The sequence below is a fragment of the Chaetodon auriga genome, chromosome 15 (genome assembly GCF_051107435.1).
Source record: "Chaetodon auriga isolate fChaAug3 chromosome 15, fChaAug3.hap1, whole genome shotgun sequence".
Classification (NCBI taxonomy): domain Eukaryota; kingdom Metazoa; phylum Chordata; class Actinopteri; order Chaetodontiformes; family Chaetodontidae; genus Chaetodon; species Chaetodon auriga.
The window spans coordinates 20,473,816-20,489,120 of record NC_135088.1 but is presented as its reverse complement, the minus strand read 5'-3'; the positions used below and the strand labels follow the sequence as shown (position 1 = coordinate 20,489,120).

The following is a 15,305-nucleotide window of genomic DNA, read 5'->3' as shown; positions in this document are numbered from 1 at the left end:
AAGCCTTATCTCTTCAGTTTGGTCCTCATGACGAGAGCAAGTAATGTGTGAAACGTGACACCTGGAATCGACTCCGGACCCTTTGAAGAAGCAAGCGTGGAAACGGATCCATGATATAATCTTTTATTTTAACCCATGGGATTGAACTTTTACAGTGCATTTCTTTACAACAATTATTCATTAAGTGACAGGTTTTAGCCACCACTACGGATCAGATAACTATGTATGTTACATTTCTGAGTTCCTCTTAAAGATTTGACTTCATGAACACCGTGTGAAAAAAAATCCCAAATATTAGACAATGGATGACTGCACAGGATAACTAATTCAGTGACATCCAATCATCCGTTGAACCGATTAGCCTTGTTATCAAACTGAACCATCTGTTAATCTTTAGTTGTCTCAGTGTTATTAAGCAGCTAACTATCTGTACCATTAAAACATACAGAGAGGTGGCCAATTAGAAACCTGCTGCCATCCGTAAGAAAGAAAAAGGCTTTAAAAATAGACAAAACAAAATATGGCACTATTGTCTCAAGGAACAACCAGTAGACACAAACACATTTTTTTTAAAGGGGATTGTGGCCAAACTCCCCGAAACAGAACGAGAAACTCCAAGCACTTTGTTCAGCCTTTTCCCGAGCATCTTCTCTGCCGGCTAACGATCTGAGGAGTCATCAGTCAGATGGACATCAAGCTTTACGTGGATACTCAGCCATTCAATCCCAAACATCTCAGCAGAAACACCTCCCTCTGTCACCTTGCAGAATACCCACAGGACCTTCAAACGACATTTTCTCACACCAGAGGAAGACGTTACAGCTATCTGCCGTCTTCCACCGTTGTTGTGTTCTCTTCCTCTTAACGCATCAAGCACACGTCCCACAAAACAAACAAAACGCAGCATTGCACCGATCCATCCGCACACGTCCCTCAGAACGTCTCATGTTGCAACGTGGCCATACTGGAGAAAAGCATTGATAAAGACAGAGCCACATCGACTGTGCATATACATCATTTTGAAAACACATTGCAGCAATGAACACATATACGACCCACCAAATGCACATGAACAGAAAGTCGATCCAGTTATCCATTACATATTACATTCAGGCTCCAAGAAAAAGATGCGATGACAAAGTAAACAGCAGATTTCTCCCTTTTGCTCAAGTTTGGTCTCAAATTCCCTCAAATACACAACAGCTAGTAGTGCACAAAATAAGAATACAAAATTAGACTTTTAAATACTGTAGCAGCAATTCTTTTCTTTTAAAGTTGAAAGCCTCCAGTAGTACAGGTAAAGGCTTTGGAGTCCCCAGCACGTGAAAGGATGAGCGATTGTCCTCTGAAGTACGAGACAGTGTCTGTCAGGAGGGTGCAGGTGCTTGGTACTAAAGGTGGGTGACTCTGCTGGGGCGGACAGGTTGGAGATGTGTCTCGGACAGGGCACCGCTAGAGGACTGGGCCACGTGGAGGCAGCTAGACGCTGCAGCGCTCCGGGTTGAAAATGTCTTTGAACAGAAGGGGTTTGTTCTGTCGGAAAACCTCCCCTGCAGACACTTCCATCTCAGACTTTCCCTTTCCGCTCCTCCACAGACAGTCTCACAGTGGATCTCCGTTTCCAAACCGAGCCTCCCAAAGAGCAACAATTCCTCCTCATCTTTCCCCCCCCTCCCCCGCAGCCAAAACCACAACGGGTTGGGGTTACAACGGGGCGCTCAGCTCATCAGTCCAAAACGAGCAGGACCGAGCCGAGGTGGGCCATGCTAAACGACGCTTCTCTCAGCTGGAGGCTGTGGCGATGGCCTTCTTGAGCTGCTGGCTGCGGATCTCGCGGGTGCGGGACTCCAGGAGCAGGTCATGGCAGGTGTTGCAGACCAGCACGGGGTCATACAGCTGCTGGTCCGGGATGGGCAGCTTCAGATGACAACAGTCTTTACAGAACACATTGCCACAGTTCCTGATGGCGGAGAGATGACAGAAAGTTAGAAGAGTGTTTCATATAATGGCAGCTCTGTGTTTGCATACATTTTGTTGTGTTCTTTGTCTGTTAGTATGACTTTCTCTCCAGTTTGGGACAACTGTCTCAGTTTTTTCAGTGGAGCATATAAATAATTCCCTGGCTAACTGAGAGCCTTTAATTCTGAAACCGTGGGCTGAAATCAAGGCTTGCTTTATTGCCTTGAAAATACAAAGTGTGCCTTTGAATTGCAGTCTGCTACTTTGGCAGAATTGTTTTACAACAATAGAGCGCCAGGAGAAATGCTTTTTATACACACTGCTGTTCTAATGGACATTTAGATCTGATGCTTTTGATAAGTGAAGACACAAATGAATGAATCCAATCTTGAAACAGCTTTTTAGGAGAGAATAAGCAGATATTAAGGACTAAAAGGTCAAGACTTTGGAAAAGACACTTTTTCGCTTTCTCGCTCAAACTTAGATGACGAGATTGATAACACTCTGACGTCTGTACACTGGTTAGCTTAGCTTAGCACAAAGACAGGAAACAGGGACACAGCTAGCATGGCTCTGTTGAAAGGCAACAGAAATGGCCTCCCAGCACCTCTGAGGCTCACTGGTCCTGACCAAATATTAACCAGCACATATCCCCCTCATGACATAATGTTTTTACAGAGCAACCAGCGAGCCAGGCTAGCTGTAGCCCCATTTCCAGTTTTTAAGCTAAGCAAAGTGACCGTAACCTCATTTAGTGCACAGACAAGAGACTGCTATCGCTCATCTCATCTAACTCTCAGCAATAAAGTGGACAAACCTATTTCCCAAAATGTCAAACTATTCCTTGAAAAAGGCACATTTAAGATCGCAGGAAGAAGAGTGAGAGATCTCCTCCAGAACGGATGAGAGGGACTTGAGTTGATAGTCATTTGACAGAAATATGTTCACTGACAATTTTTATACTTGACATTTGATTTGATTAGAAAAAAAAATCTAAATCTGAAATACTTCCTGTTTTTCTGTATTTCATAATGTTGTAAAATGACTCACTCAAATCTACATTTTCTAAACTGCTTTTTGATAAATTGAAGAAATAACTGTAAATGGATCCTGAAAACAGTTATTAAATGCAGTCTCTGGCGTGCTGTTTTAACATCTCAATGACCGAAACATCTCAGTGCCCCCACATTATCACTCAATATAGAGCGAGTTCGACATAGCCTGGCTTTCTTTGCAATGGCTCAACAAAACCTAATCAATTTTCTAATCAGTGTTCTATCTGCTGCAATACCAGCAGTGTAAAACAGACTGAGCAGCAAATGAGCAAATCAAAGTGGTCTATAGTTTTCTTTCACACTCCTCTGATCACAAGAGGAAACAATGAGGTGAAAAGAGATTTTTTTATGAGCTCTGAATGTTAACTGTTCAGCCACGAACCACAACCAACATCAAGACTATTAAGACTTTTTTCTGTATCTATCAACTTATGAAGATGTTGGCTGACGGGAGACATTTTTTTCTATTTAAAACAAACACGTTTTTCAGGAGGAGTAAGTCAATCACATCTCAAAGTGTTGTTTTTCTTCTACCTTTTGTGCTCTTGTGTTAATTAAGGTAAGAAAACCACAGTGAAGCCCCACCTGCAGTGGTGACGTCTCTTGGCTATCCAGAACTCACAGTCACAGTTGAAACAATGGGAGGCCATGTGGTCGGGCACCCACCTCGTGACCTACACACACACACACACACACACACACACACACACACACACACACACACACACACACAGACAGACAGACATCTATCAGAACAGTGTGTTGGAATTAGAAGTGCTCCTAGCCGTGAGGGTGAGGGTGAGGGAGGAAGGTGAGGAAGTGGAGACAGGAGCTATATTAGCCGATGAAGGACTAAAGGATGCCGACCTCTGTGTCCTTGCGCTCCACTCGATCCCAGCTGCCCTCAGACAGACGGTCCTCACTGTGGGTCGACAGAGAATCCTCCTCGTTACTGTTGTCTGACTCACGAAGACACGTCTGAAAACAGAGGGAAAAGGGCAAGATCAGGAGACTGACAGGAAGGAGAGAAGAGAGAACACTTCCCGAGGATAATCAAAAGTAAATATTTACAAAAACCGCAGACAGAAAAAAAGCTTATAGCTCTGGGCTGTCTGCCATTCATGTCATCACTGGAAAAGCGACTCACAATGTCATCTTCGTAGTCGATGTCTGGCTCTGAGGGAGGGGTGCTGTACTGTTTACTCTCCAGCCTCATCTGCAGCTGTCGCACCTGCTGCCTCAGCACCTCCACCTCCTGCTTGTAGCCTGCCTCTATCTGCCGCAGTCTCTGCTGCACGGCGTCCATGGGCACCGGCAGCCCGTCGTCATCAAGGTAAGCCGGGGCCTGGGGTGGGGGAGGGGAGCTGGAAGCAGAGGGCGAGGAGTACGACACCGGCAGCAGCTGATGGCCTGCCAGGGAGTAGCTGTTGAGGGCAGCGGCAGCAGGCCCATACAGGCCGGTGTAGCCTGCGCTCCTGGCAGCAGACAGCCAGCCAGGCTGCAGAGGGCTGCTGGGACAACAAAGAGCCTCTCTGCGGCAGCACTGGGATCCATTGGCCATGGCAAAGCCTTGGGAGCGGAGCAGCTTACTGGCAAGACGACGGCTCTGGTAGGTGTTGGGCTGCAAGGCCCGGCTGACGCCAGAATGGCTGGCACTGCTGCAGGCGGACTGGACCAGACCCTGGACGCTCTCCCAGTGGGAGCCAAGCAGGGACAGGTCTGAGAGCTGGCTTTGGGAGATCACATGGCGAACCGCTACCTGGGTGCAGTCTACAGGAGCTGCTGCAACTGTTAACACACGCTCTCTTCCTTTCACTACTTCTGTCCTCATGTCCTCTTTCTCCCGCTGGGGTTGAACCTGGGGCTGTGACTCAGGCTGCTCCTCATCAGTAAGATGATTCTGGGTAAGCTCCTGGTTCACTGTTGGAGGCAAGGCAGGGGGAGGTTCTCCCTCACCTGTGAGAGTCTCAGTAGAGTCCTCCATGGGAACGAGAGGGGGTAGCTGCTTCAGAGCCTGCAGGCCTGCAGATTCTGGGAGGCCTTTTATTTGGCCCTCAGTGTGGCCGTTCAGCAGCGAGGTGGGGGTGGTGGCTGTCGGCTGTGTGCCATTGCAGGGGAGAGGTAAGCACGGCTCTGATTTGTGAGTGGGTGATGTGGTGCTCTCAGCAGTCCTACAGGGGCTCTCAGCCTCCAGTGGAGGTGGTGGGAGAGGAGGGTTAGTGATCTGAGGCAAAGCCTGTTTGAGGACCGGAGCGGGGAAGGGAGTGTGAGTGAGTGCAGCATCTTTACTGAGAGGGACAGGGGGAAGGGGTGGAGAGGGCAGGGGCTGTGTGGTGAGACAGGGCTCCTCCAGTGGCTCTTCACAACCCTCTGCACCTGGGTCATCCTCTGGGGTCTTGGCATGTAGAGGTTCCCCCTCACTGCTTTCCAGTCCAGTGTCAGGTATGACCTCATCACAGATATCTGCAGAGGTTTCTTCTGTGGCTGATGGGGGCTCCAGGGCAGAGCGACCCTCCTGGCAGTGCTTATTGAGATTGGGGTCGCTGGATGTACGTGTTAGGGGCACCCCGTTCTCAAAAGCTGACAGCAAGTTGTCCATGGAGCGGGTTTTGGGAAGTCTGGAATCAGAAATACGTAAGGATTTTTTTTTTTTTTTTTTACACATGCTCAGAAGGCAATGATGCAATTCTCTGTTTGGGACACTAGAGGGCAGCCTGATTCTCTGCAATATAAATTGTTCCGGGAATGTGGGCCAAGAACAGTCAGTACAAATACTGAACAACAGATCAGATTTACATCAAACAAACACACCTGTCCAGAGAACGGGAGGTGAGTTCGTCTCCTGCGACACTCGGGGGGAGGTAGAGCTCCATAGCGTCATCTACAGCGGTGCAAGGGGAGGAGGTGGGTAGGTAGACAGCTGTCCACAGCTGTAATGCCCGTGTGTGGCAGACTGGCTGCAGCACCTGGCAGACAAAACATTGTGACGAGGACAATCCTGGAAGGTCAATATTCAGTAATGACAGTGTCTATCACTCTAGCTTAGGGATGAAAGTGAAAACAAGTCACCTTCTCCTCACTGACAGGCTCAGTAGCTAACAGTTGTTACTGTATTTAACTGGTGGTTCAGCTACAAAGAAAGCATGAATAATAGCATAATAGTAACAGCATGATAACAGTGTGAAGACATTGTAAAAAGTGGGACGTACCATATCATGACTGGGGATGTAGAGAAAGTTCTGGAAGTTCTTGTTTCCGCTGCGAAGCAGAGACCACACAGAGCAGGTGCGCTTGTAGATGTTCCTTGCCTCCCGCTCACGAGCGTTGTTACACAGGAAGGTGCCGTAAAGACACGAGTATGTATGCTGCACCAACTTGACCTGGACACATGAGAAGGATGGAACATGAAGTCAGGCTTTCATAATGGCAGTGATTTAAATCCTTTATGGACTGATAGTGCTCTGCCATATTGAGTGTAACAGCTGACTGACTGGAAACATATAGTTGATTGGCTGCAACATTTTCAATGCAATGTCTCCCATCCAAAAAAACCCAGTCATAAAAGAAAGGCTAACTTTTTGATACGTGCTGTCTTTGAAGACGGTTTCGTGTAATTCCTAACAACATGTCACTGACACTGAGGTTTATTGGTGAAACAGTATGAAAAAAAAAGTAAATAGTCATTATTAGAAAGGCAGAGAGAAGTAAGGAGTGCTTTACGACCACCCACCAGGAAGGCCTCGTTGAACTCAAACAGACAGGGGAACTGTTTGAGCAGCTGGTGAACGCAGTCCAGCCACTGCAGGAAGACCGGACACTGCTCACTCACATCGTCAGCGTTCTCCTGGTGGCCACAGCGGTCCCCAAACTTATGACCATAGTCCAGCCAATCAGTCTCTACAAGCACCTGGAAACCCTGCGGACGACACAGTAGTCAGCACTGAAGCCAAAACTAAAAGAGAACTCAATCGACTACATTAATTTAGCATTGCATTCAATTCACAGATATTGTCCATTTTATTTCACACATTTTTCAGAACCTGGTGTCTACATTACCCAAAATGCAACTCGACGGACAGTCAGAGACTTGGGTGTGTTATGCTAGTAGCAGCTGATGTAGCCTTGAGTCGCTAGTCTCAAGCAGAGATGAGAGCCGACTACAGAGGTCTGGTAAACTCACTTCTTTCTAAGTCCACACCTTCAGATTTTTTTCATTTACAAACTTGTAGTCCCCAACCGATGCCGACTCAAGTGACATCACTTGAGGCAATTAACCAGATTTTGCGCCTCTCTCTGCATCTACAGAGCCCTTTATGTAATTTTTTTCACAAATGCAGTAATACTTCTCAGTGCCTGTAAATCCACTTTAATGTGTAAAATCTGTTCCCCTTTCATACTACATTTATAAGAAGTATTTCTAAAATCCAACCACATTGAACATTCTGTGGCCAAGCCATGCAAACTCTCACCTCTAATGTCCTGTAGTAAGGGTCGAGCAGGATCTTGGCAAGGGCTACAATCTGGGGTGTGCGGTCCCACCCGTCCGAACAGTGCACTAGAACAGGACGGCCGTCCCTCTCCACCGCTGAACACACCAGAGTGGCTGCCTTTAGCATGACAGACAGGTGCTGCAGCCAACGGGTGCTCTCAAGTGCTGAAAGCCAGCTGGAAACAGCAGAAGGGACTGATCAGATAGGTACAAATCTATACAGAACCTGTCCCAAGAGGAGGAAGCCGCTGACCTATATCTCTGGAGGCTTCCCTACGTCATATCAGAATAACAACAAGCCTTAAAATAACCTGGTGTGACACCACAGCAGCTGGGTTATCAAACTATGTACTCCACATACAACCACACGTGTAGTACACACACAGTCACACATGTAAACGCAAAAGTGAAACACACACAGCTGGAAATAACACACTGATGTAAACTCTGGAACAAACGGAAACACGTAACACACATATCCACTGTCGGTGTGTACAGACAGACAGCTGGCCAGCCCAGCAGGAATGGGACTAGACTGTGGCAGCGTTCCCATCTCTGTGTGGTGTTGCCTTACTTTGAGGTGAAGCCACTAAAACGAGGGGGAGGGAGAGGGAGGCACAAATGAACGCCGAGCCGCACAGAGAGAAAGGTCAAACAGATCGACTTACTTTCCTGGATCTGGGATCTGGCTGCACACAGTCCTCAGAGCCTGGAAGCTGTTCCGGATGGCATGGATGTTGGCCATTCCCATGAACATCACCTCACAGTTGGGGTAGTACTCTAAACACAGACAAACACAAACAACTCTGATGAAGGTCATAAGAAATAAACAACGCAACAAAAGCAGGAGAATAATTTGATATTTTGAGTTTTTGCATATAACTTGAGGTTTAAATAGGCTGACCTCTACAAGACAAGTGGTTCAATGGCATTCAATGTCTGCACGTGCCACACACTTTGGATGGCAGAAAATTAAAGGCAAAGGCAAATGAAATGAATGTATTTTGGAGACCTACAGTTGTACTCTCTATACCACTTAAAACTGCATCGATAGATATTTTTTGGCCAGACGAACAAGCTAAAAACACAACAGCGGTCATATCATTTTATAAAGTGATTGCGGCAAACAAATTAGCAAACAATGAGCCTTTTTCTACTGTGTAGCTCCGTTTAGGCTCTTTAGCAGCTAGATGTTTGAAACTGCTTGAACAGCTAGTTGCTATCTTTGTCTCTGGCCGTACAGTACAGGCAGGCAGTCTACAGTGGATTAATCTGTATGTTTTTGCTGGAAACACAGTTTATGACAGTGGAATTGGAGGACTGTAAGACAAAAACAAAAAAAAAAGAGCTAAAAGACTAAAAAGCTCTATAGAGCTCATGGGAACTGCATAGTTTGGTACTACGTCTTTGTGTCACATCACTGTGATTTATTTGGCTGTCTTGAATCACTGAGCAGAATCAGAAGCATACAGGTGGTGAATCCACACTCATGATGGCAGACAGAACTGTAAGTGCTGTGAAAAATGACAACGCAACAAATAAATGTTGACAAGCTCAACGTCGGCTGCCTTTCATCTCACATCTTTACAAAATGCTAAATTCATTCAAATGTTTTCCCATGTTCTGTGGCACTGACCTTCACATTCGCAGCCTCCGCCCTTGGCACGGTTGGCCACTGCAGCGGTGTATGAACGAGCATCCAGAATCAGCAGCTTCTGTGGCACAGTGTTGTCATCGCAACCAGAGCCACCCGTCAGAGAGGAGTCTGAGAAACAGGTGAGAAGACGGAGAGATGCTTTTACTGTTGGACAGTGTTATGAGAATCAAACTACCGGAGAGAGGAAGGGAGGGAATTTGAGAAGTAGCAGGGACATGATGAACAGGAACTGACTATCTGCAACTTGCTAAAAATCAATATCTCCTCCTGATGACACCACAGTGTTGCCATTGGTAACAATCACAAGTGAGGAGACCTGCTTTCAACAACAGCCATGGAAAAACGACAAGTAAATAGTCTGAGGCTGCAACTGAACTGCTTCTCTCTGCACTCAGCCACTGTTGTGCTGCCACTCACTTTCCAGCCTGTTGTTGTGCACCCAGTGATGGTTTTAAAGATCCTTTCAGAGATGCACGTCACTCTGTAAATGCACTTGTAATTTGACATAATGGTATATCAAAATAGAAATGACAAAAAGGGCAACAGAAAACAAACCCCTTACAAAGAGTTGTTTTTCTGTAGGAGTTGCAATTTTCTGAAGCTAAGTGATTACAATGCAGTGACATTAATGGATACGGAGCATATGGTCAATTCGGGACAAGGACTGTTAATGTGATTTAATGCTGCTTAATTCACTATAAATTGTTGAGGGTGTATTTGGTGAACTAGCCAATGGATGCAGGCATAATCAAAAATGGAGTGTTGAGTGAGACGTGAATAATAGATAGTATAAGAACACTTTCACAAATAACCATCTACAGTGCTCTAACAGTGCATGCGTGAATTTGAATATCATCTTCTTTACCAAAATCACTATCACAGGAGTCGGGAGCTTCCCCACGTTGTCGGCAGGCTGGTGCTCCACTGGTACTCTTGGTACCCATCTGACAGGCCTTGGCAATGGAAGTCACCAAGTACTCATCATCCGTGTTCCTCCAACCCCACCAGCTGATCTCAGGCTGACTGCAACGAGCGATCACTACCCCGTTCTTCTGGTGCCTGAAATTCAAACGTATGGAGTCAGTCAACACAAATACAGATCTACAAACCCAAAAGCACAATGTGAAAAGTGTGATGGTGTGTCAGTGCGCCTACCTGTAGACCACCACGGGGATCCTCTTCCAGGATCTGAAGGAAGCCACGCTCTCCAGCTCCTTGTCAGTGATCCATATTGGAACCAGAAGCTTCTGCGGGTAGCTGGAGCACAGCCTGAAGACAAAACGGACAAGATGCATTATATTAATAGGAAGATTAAGATAAGTCTGTCAGTGAGAAAAAAACAAAAACAGAGATAAACAGTGCTTGGAGCCGCAGCAAACAACACTCCATGACACACAAACGTTCCAGCTTTCAGGGTCACTACTGCATCAAGAACTCTCAGCTCTGGCAGAGAACAAAACACAGAGTGCTACTGCCGGACTCCATCTGTCTCTGGTCTCCTCCTGTTCTCCCACGATACTTTCTTCAATTTCTATTCACCTGCTGACTGTCTAAGGAAGGAGGGGGGGACGGAGGCAGTGTGTGTGTGTGTGTGTGTGTGTGTGTGTGTGTGTGCGTGTGCGTGTGAGAGAGAGAGAGAGAGAGAGAGAGAGAGAGCCGGAAAGTGAAATACTGTGCTGAGTCATGGGCCTCAGCAGGCTGCAGCTTGTTTAATTAGCCAGTTGTCCTGTGTGTCTGTCTCCCTCAGCAGGATGTGCTCTCTTGGGCCCTCCGAGCAGACTGACCTTTTTTTTACTAGCATTTATTTGTCCAGACAGTAAAGGAGACAGAAGAATGGATACACATGTACATGCACACACACTATACCGCATTATCTCTGCTTGAGTGAGTGCTACAATGTTATTTTTTGTGTGTGTGTGTGTGTGCATGGGTAAGACTAGGCTCGACTTGAGTGCTGCTGGCCTGAGAGGTCAGATGAGACAAAGGTATCCACATTGACCTGTGTTGTTGAAGGCATTTCAAGGAAGATCTTTTCAGGATTACATACTCACCACTTGCACAGGTGATTCTGCAACATGAAATACAGCAACTATTCACTCGTACTTTGAATTTGAGGGATAATCATGCTGTAAGTTTTGAACTATGTTTCCCCCAATGCTTTGACACATGTGAACAGGAAGCATAATGGAGTCCGTGTGGACAATCAGTCAGTGCAATGGACATCAGTAATAATGAAGTCCTCTGGAAATGTAAGTCACACCGAATCTAAAAATGTAATGTCTGTGTTCAGTATACTCTTTTAATTTAAATCAAACTTACGGACTATCCGGCCTGTCTAACTTTAATTAAGCACAAATTCAAAACTCCAACTCCCCGACAGGGCTCTCCATCTCAGTGCTGAGATGTGCCAACACACACAAGCTGTTGGTCACACAATCTGTTCAGTTTGGTGACATCGTGGCCGCAGTGTCCAGCCTGATTCCAGCCCCACAGTTCTCTGAAACACCGTCACTCACCATTCACTCTCTGAACACCCATACGGACTCTTTGTATTACAGTGTTTCATAGCCATCTGCTGCAACAGAGGTGTATGCTATTTAAGGTAAAGTACAGTATGTGTGACATACTTGTAGTTGCAGTTTATGTCTGACACTCTCCAGACGTTCTGCGTGTCGAAGCCCATCCTCTTGACCTCCATTTCCATTCTCTGACGCACGTGGTCACCTGCACACACACACAGAAACCATGGAGGGAGCAAATTATTTTAGGAATATCAGTATTTCAACAAAACAACGCCTAAATGTCCTAAACTATCTGTGTAAAGTTCAGTGTTGACGTGTGTGTGTGTGTGTGTGTGTGTGTGTGACCTGGGCGACAGAGATGAACGTGCTGGTCTTCGTCATCAGCACTGCCTCCCAGACACCAGGCATGATAGGCCAGGGCGAACAGGTCCTCCAGCCGGGAAGGGTGAGCTATGGCCCGGTTCAGGCGCTTGACCCACTCCTGGCATTGCTTGAATGTTGCAAAGTGGCATCTGTAGAGACCATGATGTGAAGAATAGACAGATTAGTGAGATTCAAGGACAAAATATCTCGTTACAGCTTCATGCACTGGGGAAAAACAAGAAAAGCTAATTTCTTCAGATGTTCAGTGATTTTCCGGCCATTAAACAGGAGCAATAATGTGGCTGCTTATTGATGAGGAACCAAGATGCCGCTGGCACATCTGCTGCTGAGAATCTCAAGGCTCCACTGGATTTGAACTTTACAGATGTTCGTGAACAGATGAGAATTTCAGTCTGCTGTGAAATAAAAGCAGGCCTTGGTCCTTTTCATTTGCAAGTGTTTTTATGCAACTGCAAGCGCACTTAGTAAAAGTTATATGTGTGCCATCTGTCTGATCTTGGCAAACGACTATGGAGCAATAAAAAACGAAAGTAAATCATCAAACAGAACAGCTCCAATTCAACTAATGCTACACAGCATACTCTCATGACTTTTAAAAGAAGTCTAAATAAAAATAAATATATCTATCCACATACTCTTCAGTTCATCCAGTATTCAAACAACAAATTCTAAGGATAGTGCTATTGGCTGGGAGAAAATGTACAACATAATACGTCAGAGCAGCAGCCTATAGGATTCTTTTCTGCTTTTCAACCCACACATACAACCTCATACACTGACATTCTTATCTTCTCTCACAATGTGTAAAAAACATATTGCACAGCAGGGCTGCAACCAGACCCAGCAGCATGGAAGACAAATTGTTACTTTGAGTTATGCTATCAAATCTAGGTCTACCACATATGTGGCCTGTAGCCTACAACCTTACAGGTATATAACTGTAATGAGAGTTAAAGAAACGAAAAGCCAAGTAAGATTTTTACAAGTTTTATGGGCTACTTCTAACTGACACTTTTTCTGAAAAAACATTAGGAGTACAATGAGTAGTATGCTGCAATTTCAGCATTTGACAAGATTTAATAGATGCAGCTCTGCAAACTATGCCATGTTCATATTTTTTCCATGTTTGATTATTGGTTTAGAGTATAAAATGTCAAAAAAAACAGTGGACAAATGCCATTCACAACTCCCCAGAGTACAAGCTGACATCTAGTAAATAGCTTGTGTTGTTGGACCAATAGTCCAAAATTGTTGTTCAGTTTACAATGATATAAAACAAAAGCCTTACATTTGAGGAGCTGGACCCTGTAGTGATTCGATGTCTTTCCATAATAAATGCCCTAAACAATGATCAATTACAATAATTGTTCCTGATTACATTTTAGTTGACTCATCAATTAATCGACTACATGTTTCAGCATTACTGGAAATACAAAACACTGAAATCGAAAGAGCTGGACATGAAGTCACGAATGGAAACCAAAAGAGAAAGTAACTCTATAAGAGAAACTGTTATTCCTGTAACATCTGAGCATGAGTACTGTATTTCCCCCCTGTAACTTACTTCACATATGGGAGGCTAACCCTGTTTAACTGTGAGGACACGAAACACGATCTCCATAATCACTAATGTCATTAAGTAATTCAGGAGGAGAGGGAAGGAGGGATGGGTTATATTAACATCATGTTATTACTCCTGTAAGAGTTGTAGCTGCTATTTCTAAACCTGGAAATATTGATCAGCAGTTAAGCCTTGTAGAGTGTGATATAAATTGCCTCCTGTACTGTATTTACTCTGGTTCAAACAGCATCAATCTGCCTGCCTGCAGGGTGAATATGACATCTTTCCTGTGTGAGGGAGCTGCTCTCCTTACCTGACAACTTTGGAGTCTTTGCAGATGATGTGCAGCTGGAACATATCTCTGCTCTCCACACTCTCTATCAGCCTGAGAGGCACCTGCAGGGGGAGACAGAGTGCATGTGTGATCAGCCTGATGGCCCACTCTGAACAGCAGACAGCACATCTGCAAAGAGGTTACCACCCTCTGGTCTAGTACAGACTCAATCCAGGCTAGATACACACAGCACAGCTTTAACCTGACTGTAGAGCAGAAGAAGGCCTCTACAATATTTTAACTTTGTCTCCAGACCTCTGTCATGATACCAAAAAACAGCTAGAAAGCTTGTTTTTGCCCACAGGATTGTATACCACTAAGCTTTTAAGTTATCCTGTGAGCTGAGGTGTTAATAAAAGTGCTGGTAAGATTTATACAATTACCCACACAATATAACCGGTGAAACCTTTATGCAACAACACTGTGTGCATACTGTATGAATGGTAAAATACTATTTCAAGCCTTATGACAAAGCGTTTTACTTGTTGTCTTATTAACTCTCAAGGTCAGCCAACACATTGCACCACACTTATTTTGCAAGGTGCTTTGACAGAAAATTACAAATAACCCAGAGTTACCACCGTTTGTTCTCAGTACACTGTAATCGGTTAGAGTGAAGAGGACCTGAATGACTTAGGCTGTCTAGACTGTGGCAGAGGGTGGTGCTTTATCATACGGTACTCACAGATATCTCATTGTCCACACCTGGGTAGGTCTAAAACACAGTGACACCATGGAGCACACACACAGAGAGGAGGGAGGGAGGACACAAGACAAGAGGAAATGGAAAAAAAAAAACTATTAAATAAAAAATTAAATTAGGAGACAAAAGGAAATGAAGAGTTAACAGGAAAGAAAACATCAAAAAGGTTGAAAGACAAAAGATAACTGAGTGGATCATGGAGTGTGCTACCTGCAGCACACGACCAAGCCAAATGGGAATCATGGAGAGAAAGACAAACATGGACGGGAGCAAAGGGCAAGAAAATAGCTTCGAAGTAGGGGAGGAGTTGTGAAGGGAGGCGTGGGGGAGAGGCTGTGGCTTGTTGGCACTCAATCAGAGTTCATCTGTACTGCTGGGGTCAAGGCAGGACTGTCCAGTAGGAAACCAGCTCGATAGAGACTGTCAGGCGGTGAACTTTGAACTCTGTGCATTAATCTGACTCTCCTCTGCTAAAGTAAGTTGAGCTGAAGAGGTGAACATCCTGGTGATCTACCATCACTTTCCTCTCCTTTTCAAGTCCCTGTCACCTTTTCCAGGAGATGAATCCTTCTGGAAAAAATGACAGGGAAGAAGGAGGAATTTCACTGCCAGTGAATGCAAACAATTGGCCTGTTTGTCTT

General features: G+C 45.2%; 1 protein-coding gene across 3 annotated transcripts in view; it reads right to left on the bottom strand.

Annotated features, from left to right (window-relative positions):
* Window positions 1–109: 109 nt before the first annotated feature.
* mtmr4 (myotubularin related protein 4) overlaps window positions 110–15,305 on the bottom strand; it is a 40,116-nt gene continuing 24,920 nt past the window's right edge. For all 3 annotated transcript variants that reach the window (XM_076750376.1, XM_076750377.1, XM_076750375.1), the window contains 15 exons: window positions 13,941–14,023; window positions 12,028–12,194; window positions 11,788–11,884; window positions 10,316–10,429; window positions 10,026–10,219; window positions 9,140–9,268; window positions 8,172–8,283; window positions 7,484–7,679; window positions 6,745–6,930; window positions 6,224–6,394; window positions 5,826–5,980; window positions 4,162–5,632; window positions 3,882–3,992; window positions 3,600–3,688; window positions 110–1,960 (listed from right to left, as the gene is read on the bottom strand). In XM_076750376.1, the coding sequence (XP_076606491.1) occupies window positions 1,783–1,960; window positions 3,600–3,688; window positions 3,882–3,992; window positions 4,162–5,632; window positions 5,826–5,980; window positions 6,224–6,394; window positions 6,745–6,930; window positions 7,484–7,679; window positions 8,172–8,283; window positions 9,140–9,268; window positions 10,026–10,219; window positions 10,316–10,429; window positions 11,788–11,884; window positions 12,028–12,194; window positions 13,941–14,023 (3,453 nt within the window). In that variant the 3' untranslated portion in view covers window positions 110–1,782. The remainder of the gene's footprint in view (window positions 1,961–3,599; window positions 3,689–3,881; window positions 3,993–4,161; window positions 5,633–5,825; window positions 5,981–6,223; window positions 6,395–6,744; window positions 6,931–7,483; window positions 7,680–8,171; window positions 8,284–9,139; window positions 9,269–10,025; window positions 10,220–10,315; window positions 10,430–11,787; window positions 11,885–12,027; window positions 12,195–13,940; window positions 14,024–15,305) is intronic.